This window comes from Theropithecus gelada, chromosome 11, assembly GCF_003255815.1.
Source record: "Theropithecus gelada isolate Dixy chromosome 11, Tgel_1.0, whole genome shotgun sequence".
NCBI lineage: Eukaryota > Metazoa > Chordata > Mammalia > Primates > Cercopithecidae > Theropithecus > Theropithecus gelada.
Genome location: NC_037679.1, coordinates 107,834,655 through 107,847,780, shown reverse-complemented (window position 1 = coordinate 107,847,780; position 13,126 = coordinate 107,834,655). Strand labels below are relative to the sequence as shown.

The following is a 13,126-nucleotide window of genomic DNA, read 5'->3' as shown; positions in this document are numbered from 1 at the left end:
GTACAAGAATGCGAATCTGGTTTTGGTTCTGGGTGCAGTTTGTAGAATATTGCCTTGGAGTATTAAAATGCTGTGTTTATGTATTGGCATGCTGGTGTTATAATGCCGTTGACCTTGGATAATTACATAACTGTTGAGCTTCTGTTTTTCTACTTGATAAATGGGAATAAAATGTCTAATTTATAGGGTGTCCATGAAGATCAGAGAGATTATATATGACAAAATGCCTAACACAGTGTGCAGCGTAAAAAGATGTACAATAAATGATTTTTAAATTTTTTAAAATTTTTTACGGATTCGGGCAGTACATGCGTGCTTTTGTTACATGGATATATTGTATAGTGGTGAAATCTGGGCTTTTTAGTGTAGCTGTCACCCGAATAGTGAACATTGATTATTTAAAATAAAGCAACATAAGCAGAACTAGTTATATTAAGAGGAGCTCTTGGAGAATGATGAGAAGCTTAGAGAGAGATGGCCCAGGCTTATATTCTATAGAGCGTTATGTCCTTAGTCTGCTGCATAGAGTAAGATTTGGGTCATATGTGGAAGTAAAAAAGGAGTTCTTTGTGGGTAAAAGGTGGTAAATTATATGAAATTATATGAATTATATGAAATTATATGAAAATACGGCATCAGTCATTTTAGAGAAGTCATGGCTATAGGATGGCAGCAGAAAAAAAGGAACATTTTTCAAATGTGGCTGCTAATGGTATTTAAGTTTCTGTATTTTGGTGCATAAATAGATCGGAGTAATATGTGTTCCTTATGATAATTGGTTATATGAGAGGCAGTTCCATGTAGTGTAATGGAACACATATTGGAATACAAAAGTCAGAAGATCTGGGTTCAGGTTTGTTTCACTTAATTGATTGGTACATGGTCTTAGAACACTTATCTTCTTTGAGCCTTGGTGTCAACATTTATAAAATGGGGATGATAATGTTTTTCTTATTTTATTCCCTACTGGGTCATTGTAAGGATCAATTGAGGCAATGTTTTAAAAATACTAGTCATGTATCAGTTGTTCTTGTAATTTAATATTAAGAGCCAGATACTAACAAGGTTACTAAAGAATTTTCTGGCTGTCGTCCTCATTGAGGCAAACATAAGGTGAAGGCAGCAAGAATGCAGGGCTTGTGTACCTATAGCCTCCCCACATCCAGTTTATCCAGCCCATGTTCTGTTGCTCACCTCTGCTGAGTATGTTTTTATGCTCACTTTGCCTGGCCTTGCTGTCCCTGAGCCCAAGAACAGTACTAGGGTGGGCTGTAACAGGAGGGCCAGGAGACTCATGTATGCATACTCGCATGGCTACCTGGACCACTCACAATCTCTTTTCCTCTTTTGTCTCTGTCTGTAGCTGCCAATGACTATAGCAATAGCACCTTTTATTGCCTTGCTCAGGGATTTCTGAGGTTTTTGAAAGTTTCATTTTCTCTCATTCTGCAGAGGAAATACCAGAGATAAGACAGTAGGCTGGTAGATGGAGTTGGGTTTGGTGCTCAATGAAAGGAGATAAGGTCCTTGAATTGCAGTAGCTAGCCTCTTCTAAGACAGGTTACATGGTGTGGGTCCTATTTTAACTCCCTCTCTCTTTGTGTTTGCAGGGAGTCGACGAGTTGAAGATGAAGCCCAGAGCGGAGTGCTGTTCTCCCAAGTTCTGGTTGGTGTTGGCTGTCCTGGCCGTGTCAGGCAGCAGAGCTCGTTCTCAGAAGAGCCCCCCCAGCATTGGCATTGCTGTCATCCTCGTGGGCACTTCCGACGAGGTGGCCATCAAGGATGCCCACGAGAAAGATGATTTCCACCATCTCTCCGTGGTGCCTCGGGTGGAACTGGTAGCCATGAATGAGACTGACCCAAAGAGCATCATCACCCGCATCTGTGATCTCATGTCTGACCGGAAGATCCAGGGGGTGGTGTTTGCTGATGACACAGACCAGGAAGCCATCGCCCAGATCCTCGATTTCATTTCTGCACAGACTCTCACCCCTATCCTGGGCATCCACGGGGGCTCCTCTATGATAATGGCAGATAAGGTAAAACGGGGCTGCAACAAGAAGGGCCTGGGGGTTTGTACTGAGGACTAAACCATGCATTTGTTTTCCTGTAAAACTTGGTTGTTAATGATGGAAGGTAACCAGATTACATTGAGAGCGTGGGTAGGCCAGCAATTAATCTTTTTTTTTTTTTTTTTGAGACAAAGTTTTGCTCTTGTTGCCCAGGCTAGAGTGCAATAATGCAATCTTGGCTCACTGCAACCTCCGCCTCCCAGGTTCAAGTGATTCTCCTGCCTCAGCCTCTCTAGTAGCTGGGATTACAGGCACCTGCCACCAAGCCCAGCTAATTTTTGTATTTTTAGTAGACACGGGGTTTCAGCGTGTGATCCACCTGCCTCAGCCTCCCAAAGCGCTGGGATTGCAGGCGTGAGCCACTGTGCCCAGCAATCTTTTAAAGATGAAAGTGAGGGAAAGGTGCTGGCATCTAGAAACTCCTATAGTTTTGAAAATGTTTTTGTGTCCACTTTTTTATAAATGGACTCACTGAAATGACTAAGGGATGTTGATGCTTGTGGCTCTGGGATACATTTTCTTCAAATAGGTATATGAAAGGCATACTCTTGTTATTCCTTGGCAATACATGTTCTCACCCATACGGTTTTCAAGACTATAAAAGGAAAAATCCCTCAAGGCAGGTGATTCTCTCCTTGAAGATACAAATGTCATAGGGAAATAATTCTTGCCAAGGTATTAACACTCATCACACACATCGATCTGTACATCCAAATAGATTTTAATCCATGGAACCTGTAGCAACCCATTTTTCCCCATGCTTAGATTTGAAGGCAATGGTTCTTAACCTTGGGTGCACATTAAAATCACCTGAAGAGCTTTCAACACTGCTGATGCCTGAGTCCCACCCCTCGGGATTCTGAGTATTGGCCTGGGCTTCGGGAGTCTTAAAAGCTCCCCAGGTGATTCTAGTGTGCAGTTAAGATTGACAACCACTACTTTAAATCTCCAACAAATCCTAGCCTCTCCTGCATTAATGTTAAGTTAATTGTCATGTGACTAGTTGCCACTTGACACTGGGGCTTATTCCCTAACGGCAGAAAAAAAGCGTTTTATTTTGCTTTGGGTTGTTTTGTTTCTACATACTATCAGTTACTCAGTTATTTTCCTTGCTTTACTATTGTTCACTGCTTAGATACAGCACTTAGTACATATGCACTGTCCTTTGCAGCCAGCCATTCAGGTCTTAGAATAGTGTGTTCCACCACAAGTGCTATGTTTATCATTTTTCGGTTTCTACTATTGTCATTGTCATCTTATACTTTTTATCACCACATTCAAACCTGCCTTTAGTTTTGTACTTAAAAGACAGGCTTTCGGGTTAATGTCTGTACATATCTTAAAACCTAGCACAGACACCACAAGGATGCTGCCTGGCTAGTTGAGAATCACCGCAGTGGAGCAGCTGAGCCGAGACTAAAAGAACCTTGCATGACTGCTACCGCCACCTGTCGGCAGCAGGCAGAGATGACTAGCTTCCGGTTCAGCGCTTCCCTTCAGTCTAGGCAAGGTCAAGTTGAAAGTGTTAAGTGAAGACTTTCCATTATCATATGAGAAATATATTCTTCCATTTACGTGGGTGCAGGTACAGATGTTAGAAAACAGGCACTAACACAAATAGCCCATGCTAAGGGAAGTGGCAAAAATAAGCAAAATGGAAAATGTTGACCGACTGTGGCAGAACCCATTGAGTTGTGCTTCAGGTAGATTTTTTTTTTTTCCAAACATGATTGTCCTTAGCAAATTACATTTTATTTTAGCAGTGGTAATTTGAGGGCACAATTTTGCATTGAAAGTATTCTGAGATGGTTAAGAGCGAATTTTAAAATTACCATGAATAAGTGCATACTTAACTTTGAGAGCACAACAGGTAAAAATGATTTTTTTTTTTTCTCATGTGGGCTATTGTGCAACCTATATTATTTCTCCCTGGTAGAAAACGTTATGCCTAAACTAGCTGATTGCTTCTCTCTGGTACCTTTTAAAAATCCACAACATCATTATACAAATATGAGGTAAGATATAGAGCATGTAGAGAGACTGAACTCTTTTTGTTCACTGATGTATCTTAGGGGCTTTACGAGTGTTCCCCATATGCTAGGCACTTAGTGCTTTGTATGCACTATCTTATTTAATACTCTTAACTACTTAGCGACCTAAGTGGTGGTATTTAATCTTTATCTTACAGATGGGGAAACTGAGGCTCAGAGAGGTTAAATAACATATCCAAAATGCTATAGCTCTTAAGTGGAAGCCAGGATTTTAACATTGGTTGCTGGCTTCAAAGGCTATGTACTCTCTTGCCTTTCAAGAAAATGGCTGGTTAAGGTCTCATATATCTTACTACCCTTCACTTTCTCCCTTGTTAGAAGGCATTGTAGGGGCTGTCATCTGACTGAAAGTGATCTATTACATGATTCATAATCAGGAAATACTGGAATCTAACTACAAGAGATCATAACAAGGGTATGAAATGGTGGAGCACTTAAGTGTAGCACAATTCCATAGAGGACCCACTGGCTACTGCCTTCTAGGAGTAAATAGGAGAACTAATGCCAGTAAAGTGAATTCTTCTAGGTCACTGTAATAAGACCTCCTCTGGTCACTTTCCCCTTGCTCCTGCCTTCATTGCTACCACACCCAAATATTCCATCATGTCTTTCTCTCCGCCAAATAAGGAGGTGGGCAATGACTTTTAGATGCTTTTCTAAAATAGTGTAAATATCTGACTTTTGACCTGAAAAGAATGGTTTCTAAAAGGTAAGCAGCAAGAGGGAAAAGAAGAAAGAAAAAGATCCAATAATGGAGATCCCAGAAAGTTGGAGGCTCAACCCCAGGGGTTCGATGCTGAATGGGTGGTGGCAGGAGCTACCTGGAGAGAGTGTCAGCAGCAAACTTCCAGCAGCCATGCAGAGGAATGTTTGGGGGCTTAACGGATTGGAATAGAGGCAAATAAAAAGAGTCCTCACGTCTCAGAGAAAAAAGCCTTTGGGACAAGTTTCAAAAATAAAACACCTCAAAACTAAGGCCAGGTGTTTTTTTGTTTTTTTTTTTTTTAATAGAAGTTTATTTTTAAGTACCATGACCATATTTTACAAACATAGAATGGGGACACACAGTTGGACAACTATTAATCAACAACAGGGGAATAGGACAAAACATTTGAAAGTGGAACTGATGCAGAAAATCGAAGACCGTGTCGCTTGGCCACATTGAAGGCTCATAGTAATCGTCTGAAGGATGATCAATAAGCCTTCTATTTTTGTCTCCCCTTCTCGGAGACAGGTAATTGTCAGTCTGTTTTAACTTAAGTTTTTGTTGTTAGTTTATTTCCAATAAAACCCACTTAGTTAGTGCTCATGTGGAAGATTGCATTACAGGGATAAAGTTTGTATTCAAGAAGTTTTCGATGCTGGAAGGACAGCATTGTTCTGAAGACTTTTGATAACAGCACAGACACAGTTCAGCAGTTCAGCACCTGGTCAAATACCATGGGCTCACTTCTTTGCATATGCTAATTAATCAGTAAGAACATTAATTAGCACTCTGCTTTCCCAAAGGGGAAATGAGCTTTATACTATGGTGGAAAGAAGCATGGGGGCTAGCTGAGTAGGACTACTAAAAAATCAGAATTTAGAGTTCAAGCTGGATTCAGGCATCGCTTTCTAAATGTGGGAATCAGGATAAGTCACCAATCTCTGGCTCTCAATGTTGGTTTCCTTGCCTGTATAATGGGACTAATAATTATATTGTTAGTTGTTTTGTTGTTGATCACAGGGTTGATTACAGGGTTGTTGAGGATTAAATGAGGTGATACTTGGCAAGTACTTCACCAAAGTGTCCAGCCTCACATTCAGCAGGTGAAGTTGAAGGCTATGTGGAACAGTTTGAAGGGAGTGAGAGTGTATCGTGATGCAGGAAAAGAATGGGAATCAAAAAGCAGCATGGACAACCGTAGAAACAACTCCAAATTGGAGACCACCCAAAAAGGGCATATGGTTGAAAGGTGAAAATCTAGGGAAAGGCTCTGACGTGTGAGGTGGGAGTCTTGGTCTCACCCCACCAGGGAAGCTGAGGCTCACAAGTAGTATGGAAGCCTGCTGCAGCCACACAGGGCATGGTCCCTTAAAGAAAATCTCTAACCTGGAAAGAACTGCTAGGTGCTTGTAACAGAAGACTGTTTAGAATAGTAATGGAGAATGTTTAAAAATGCATGAGGTGCTTTTTGGCAGTTCCCCACCTGAGTGTAAAGAGCCTATTTTATTTTGCCTTGTTATAATTGCTTTTATTCTCCCTGAGATCCTGGATTTAAGATGCCCATCTGAATCCAAATAATGAACTGAAGCTAGATGTATTTCCATTTATTTCTAGGAGGTTTTTGTACTGATTGTCTGAAATCTTCCCTGGGTTTTCAGATTTTAGCTTAGAAAGGTTAAGTAACTAATCCAGGATATCACAGCGCACTATGAGCAATGGGACTAGAATTCAAATCTCAGGAATACCTATTTTGAAACTTATGCTTTCTATTGTACAATTCTGCATCATAAAACACTGAACTAAGAATTATACATCCCTGAGTTTTAGTCTCCATTCTGATGAGCTTTGAAAATGTGGGCAAACACATTACTTATACTACATGATACTCAGTTTATAGTTTATGAGATACAAATTTTGTGTTCTGCCCTACACACCTTATGTTTTGAAGATAAAATGAAATAAAATATGTGGAAGATTTTAGAGCAGTACTGTGGCAAACAGACACTTTAGGTGAGGGAAATAAGGAGTAGTGATAGGGAATGACAGAGTCAATGACAACTGTTTTGTCCTTGGCATTAGGACTAATGAAAATGGCTTGGGAAGAAGGTAGGAAGGAAAATAGAAAGTAGAAATTACAGTAGGAGCAGGCAAAAGGATGCAAGATCCAACTTCTAACACTCCAAGAATGAGGAAGAAAAGGGTATGCTGAGTAAAGGGTCACAGTCTGGAAATAGACGGGTCGATCAGGGTGTAGCATGGTAGCTAAAACGTGCATCACATTCTGGACCTTATTCCTCCTTAGAGGACACGCAAAAATATTCTTACTGTGGATCTATTGCTATGATTCTTTCCTTTCTAAATTGCTTCGTTGGGGGCCGGGCACAGTGACTCACACCCGTAATCCCAGCACGTTGGAGGCTGAGGCAGGCAGATCACCCTAAGGAGTTCGAGACCAGCCTGGCCAACATGGTGAAACCCCGTGTCTACTAAAAATACAAAAATTGGGCATGGTGGCACACACTTGTAATCACAGCTACTTGGGAGGTTGACGTAGGAGAATTGCTTGAACCCAGGAGACGGAGGTTGCAGTGATCCGAGATTGCGCCACTGCACTCCAGCCTGAGTGACAGAGTGAGACTCTGGCTCAGAAACAAAATAAAATAAAATAAAATAAAATAAACAATAAATTACTTCTTTGGGAATGGATGCTTTCAATAACATTTTTCATTTTCTGTACTGAGAGCCACATTTTGGAATCTAATTGGGGATAGTAAGATGGCCCTACTCTTCTTTGGCTTCATCTTCTCCCCCTCTTTCCCTATCCTCTACCCCCACTTGCTTAATGGCAGTGGGTTTGGAGAGAGTAGATGGGCTGGCAGTGGTGTGTGACACTGGGAACAAACTATTGACTTCCCTTGGCTTATATGGATTTGCATATCCAACATAATCTTGAAACCAAGATGGCTACATGTTACTCATGCCTTACCCTATGCTTCTTCACAAATTTCTGGTGTCTGTTAGATTGTTACCTTGCTTTTAGTTGTCTGTGACATGACATTCCTTGGAACAGAATACTTTGGGAGCAAACTGTAGTGTTATGGCATTTCTTGCATACAGGGTATTAAGACATAGACATAGGAAAAGTGAGAGGAAAAAAACTAACATATTATGTCAACTTTGAACCAGGCATGATGTTAATGAGCATTTTAATTCTTATGCAGTCCCATGAGGGAAGTAGTAGTATTTCTTCTTTTTTGATGGGGAAACTAAATCAGAGAGCGTTTATGTATGTTGGTCAAAGTCACACATCTAGAACAATAGTGGAATTAAAATCTGAATTCAGATGTGCTTGACTTTAAGACTTTTTCCCAGTGCACACAATGTGGGAGTAAGAAAAAAAAAAAGCCAGGATAAAATTACCTGGAGCTCAGTTTCTTCTCTCCAATTTTCCCTACTTGAACTAGACTTTGGGGAAAGATGGGTAGGCAGTGCTCTCTAAGTCACTGGAAACTTTGCAGTGATGTAGCTCTGTCTGGCTGGCTCTTTCCACCGCTTCTGTGAAATGTGTTTCTTTTTGGCCAGCGCATCCTGTCTTTAAAAATTGGAGCTAGGATTTTCTTTAGGTGCAGTGTTAATGCTTGTAACAGTTAAAGCCCAGAAATTGCTTCGACATTCATAGAAATACAGGCACTTGGTGCTGGAAAGTAACACACCAGCCATCACTTGTCATACATTTTTTCAGGGACGTGATGGCGTCTAAAAGAAGGTAGCAGCACAAGGAGAGAATGTAGACTTTGGGGACCATGGGCTTGAGCTCTACTCATTCTCACCCATGTGACCTTAGTTGGACTCTTCAGACTCTCTGAGCCTCAAAATCTCCTTCTGTAAAGTGGAAACAAAAATAGCACCCAGCTCATAGAGGGTACCAAGCCTTATGACGCCATGTACATAGTGTATGGTAGACAGTTGGCGCTCAGTATATGCCATCTTGCATTTTCAAAAACCAGACTTGCCCTAAATCATTTGAGGAAAATGGATTCTAATTTTTCCTATTAACAGAAATAGAGGATTTTGGGATGTTAACCTGCTTCCATTTAGACATGGTGGATAAACAACAACTCAGTAGGTTCCACCTCTTTGGTGATGCAATTACTGATATTGATTTGATCAGAACTTATCAGGATTTTCAAAGGAGAGACCCAAAGTGATTTCAATAAACTGATACACATAGGATATAAGCATTACCAGTCAAGTTCATTTTCTAAAAGCCTAGTAGAGTAAAATAGTGTTTGAATCAGAGTCACTTATAGATTTGGAAGTGTTGATATGTTAAAAAAAAGTGAATTATTACATGAAGGAAATATTAATGATACTAGGTAAGAAGTAGTAAAATGTTATAGATACATGAAAACATAAATTTACTAAATGTTGCCAGCCAATTTTTATATCACATTGATACTGCTGAAAAAACTCCCTGAGTTATGATTTCTATACCAAGAGTATATTTTTATTCCCCTTTCTGAGACTTCTGTGATTCTTTTTGTCTTATTGTTAGATCTACATTTTATTCAAAATTCTATTTTGATTCTGTAGTTTAAAGGTCTAGCATGCAGGAGAGTAACATTAAAGGTGGTTATTTTTATTCTACCTTTCTGAGTACAATAAAGATTTATTGCTATAATTCTATTTTACACGGACAAAGAAGATCTAATTATTGTAAGTTATTTTGAGGTTATGATGAGAAAGACTGACACTGATTGATCACTTATTTTTGTCAAACTCTGAACGAGTCACCTTATATGAGCTAGTCATCTTATATATTTTATCTCATTTAATGTTTTCATTGAATTTAGGAAGCATGTATTTTATCTTTTAGAGACAAGGAAACTATAGATCAGACAGGTTAACTATGTTGCCCAATACCTTTAGATAGTGCTTTGCTCACCGTAGCTTAAACAAATGAGTCTGTGGGTGTCTTAGAACAAAAAGTCTAGAGCAGAGGCTGCTGGGGGTGGTTCAGTGGCTCAGTGATGTCAGTGCTGACATCTGGGGTTTGCCTGGCATTTTGTCATGGTTGGAAGGTGGCTGCCCCAGCATTAGTCATCCATCATGCTCATACTTAATGAAGGAAAAAGAAATGGGTTGATAATGCATTAGAAAAAGTCTTCCCCACATCCTTGATTTCATGAGCCCAAACAATGTCACATGGGCAACCCTGTGGACGTTGCAAGTCTCTCTGGTGGAGGTGACAAGGGGGGAGGAAGTGGGAATGGCTTTGGGGCTAGTCAACAGACAATGTGTCTCAAAGGAAGTGACATCCTGGGAATTCAACAAATGCCTGTATGAATGAAAGCCCAAACATCGTGCGTTTCCCTTGTCTCATGCCAAACCCTCTTTTGTGTCCTTAGTCTAGTCTTCTCTATGAGTCCTCCAGAACTAGGCTCTTGGTTCATCTATCATTTTCTTTTTTTCTTAACTGTCAACTTATTCCTCTCTAGTGGTATCTTCCCTTTTAGGGATTCTTAGAAGATGTTTGGAAATGTATGGGGGTGATTTTTAGATGTCATAATAACTGGTGTGTGTGTGTTTGCGTCTGTGTCTGTGTGTATGCGCGCATGCACCACAGGCACTAAGAACTTACAGAACCGGCATGTTAAGTGGCCTGTAATATATGTGTTAGTGTCCCACTGTCAAGAATAGTCTTACCCAAAATATCAATTGTGCAACCAAAATATCAATTATCACTGTGGCCCATAAATGTGCTCAAATCACTCTCATCTTATTAAACAAACATGAAAGCTTTCCTTGATGCTCATTCTCCCTCCCTGTCTCCTTCTTTTCACAGTTCTTAAAGGGTAGAGTCTGAAACTGCCTGTTGCACTTCCTCATCTCTCACTTCTCCAAAGTACCAAATTCAATGGACTTTTCAAGTTGTTCTTGACCTTCTGCAGCACTGAACACTGTTGACCCTTTTAGTGCTAGTCACAAAAATTACGATGACAAGAGTAATTAGATTTGTCACAGATTTGGTGACAACAGCAATGAGAATGCATAGAATTTAGAACATGGGTGGGTCATATAGGTGGAAATGTCTAGTAAGCACTTGGATTTGGGCCTGGAGGTAGAGAGAGTGATTTAGGCTGGATGTGTAGCTAAGAGCCTCATTTGTAGGGACAGGACAGCTGAAACCATGAGAGTGGATGAGATGGCTCAGAGTGAACAGTGGAATGAGGAGAGAAGTGGGTCAAGGGAGAACCCTAGGTGCACCACCATTTGAGGGATGGCCAGGGGAGGTGCAAGGTACAGATGATAAAGGATCTGAGACAAAATTATCAGAGAGGTAAGAAGAGAACAAGAAGAGCAAGGAAGGAGAAGCATTGTAGAAACCAAGAGTTCTAAAAAGGGATTTATTTCTCAGTCTGGAAATCAACTTAGAGCCCTCCCTTCCCCTCCGACAGTAATGCGACTTTGATAGTTCCACCTTCTTAGGTAGCTCCAATTTGTCCCCTCAACTCCATACACGCCGCAGTGACCCAAGGGCTGGCACTCATTCTCTCTTGTCTGTGCTGCCACATGGAAGCTTACCTGCGATTCTTTAGAAACTCAGATCTGATTATTACTTTTTTTGCTTAAAACCGCCCTGGCTTCCTTCAGCCTAGAATGAAGTGTGTTCTTTAATCTGGTCCCAGGCCACCTCTCCAGGATTTCTCTTAACCTCTCTGCCCTTGAGCAGCAGTGTCAAGCCACACTAAATTATTTACAGCTCCCCGAATGGTTCTGTTTTACATCTCTGTGCTTTTGTCTTTGCCACTCTCCTCTTCCTTGCCCACCCCAAAATACCTATTCACTTTACAGGAGAATTCATGGCATTTCTTCTGTGCACCCTTTCCTAACTCCCACCTTCACATAATTTGCCATTTCTTTTTATTACGCTTCACCTGTGCCCTCTTCATGCTTTTATTATAACCTGTCTTGTTAACACATCTGTCTTTCTTACTGTAGAGTGGGCTCATTGTGGGCTATGCTTTACTAATTTTGTCTTCCCAGCACATAGTGTCAGGTGCATAGTAACAGCTACCTTTTATTAAACAATTAACATTCATTAAACTGTGCACTCTATACACACTGCATTAGGTAGCATGGTGACCCTCCAAAAGATAGGTCCATGTCTTAACCCCTGGAACCATAAATGTGACCTCATTTGGATAAAGGTTCTTTGCAGATGTAATTAACTTAAGGATGTCATGATGAGATCATGTTGAATTATTTGGGTGGGCCCTAAATTCAATGACAAATGTCTTTATAAGAGACAGAAGAGGAGAAGACACAGACACAGAGGAGAAGCCCATATAAAGAGAGACAGAGGTGGTGTTTGTTGAGCTACAAGCTAGGAAAGGCAGCTTCTTCCAGAAGTTGGAAGAGGTAAGGAAGGAATCTCCCCTGGAGCCTTAGAGTGTGAGACTCCTGACACCTTGATTTCAGGTTTCTGGCCTTCAGAACCGTGAGAGAATACACTTCTGTTGTTTTAAGCCCCTGAGTCTTCCGCAGCCTTAGGAAGTGAATACACACACCACAGTTCAGTGAGGGAGTTCTGGAATCTCATTACGTCGGCTGTTTCCTGGTTCTATCACCACTTACTCTGTGACCTTTGAAAAATTCCTTAACTTCTCTGAGCCTTAGTTTCCTCATCTATAAAATAGTGATACAAATAGAACTTTTGCTCTCTCGCTCTCTCTGTTTTCTCTCTTTTATCTCTTTCCTTTCTTTCAACAGGGTCTCATTCTGTCACCCAGCCTGGAGTGCAGTGGTATGATCTCGGCTCACTGAAGCCTTTGCCTCCCAGGTTCAAGTGATTCTTCTGCCTCAGCCTCCTGAGTAGCTGGGATTACCGGCGTGCACCACCACGCCAGGCTTTTTTTTTTTTTTTTTTTAAGTAGAGATGGGGTTTCACCATGTTGACCAGGCAGGTCTCAAACTCTTGACCTCAGGTGCTCCACCCACCTTGGCCTTCCAAAGTGCTGGGATTATAGGTGTGAGCTACTGTGCCTGGCCTAGATCCTATTTCTTAAGGTTATTAAGTAAGGTTGTTCAAAGTACCTAGAAAAGGCCTTGAAAGTGGTAGGAATCAGCAAGTATGGGTCTATGAGAGTTATTTGGTAAGTCTCCTTTGAATAAATGAATGAAATAAACAGAAACACAAACCATCAACAGTATGATCTTGAACTCACCTAGCTCTGCGGTCATTGGACATGCAGTTTGGGTGTTCTCCAAAGGTGACGCTCTTTCTGGGTCACTCC

The 13,126-nt window shown here is 40.9% G+C and overlaps 1 protein-coding gene across 1 annotated transcript in view; it reads left to right on the top strand.

The window, feature by feature from the left end:
- Window positions 1-13,126, top strand: part of GRIN2B (glutamate ionotropic receptor NMDA type subunit 2B) — a 417,190-nt gene that overhangs the window by 112,764 nt on the left and 291,300 nt on the right. The window contains exon 2 of the mRNA XM_025402402.1: window positions 1,611-2,039. Within this exon, the coding sequence (XP_025258187.1) occupies window positions 1,629-2,039 (411 nt within the window). The 5' untranslated portion in view covers window positions 1,611-1,628. The remainder of the gene's footprint in view (window positions 1-1,610; window positions 2,040-13,126) is intronic.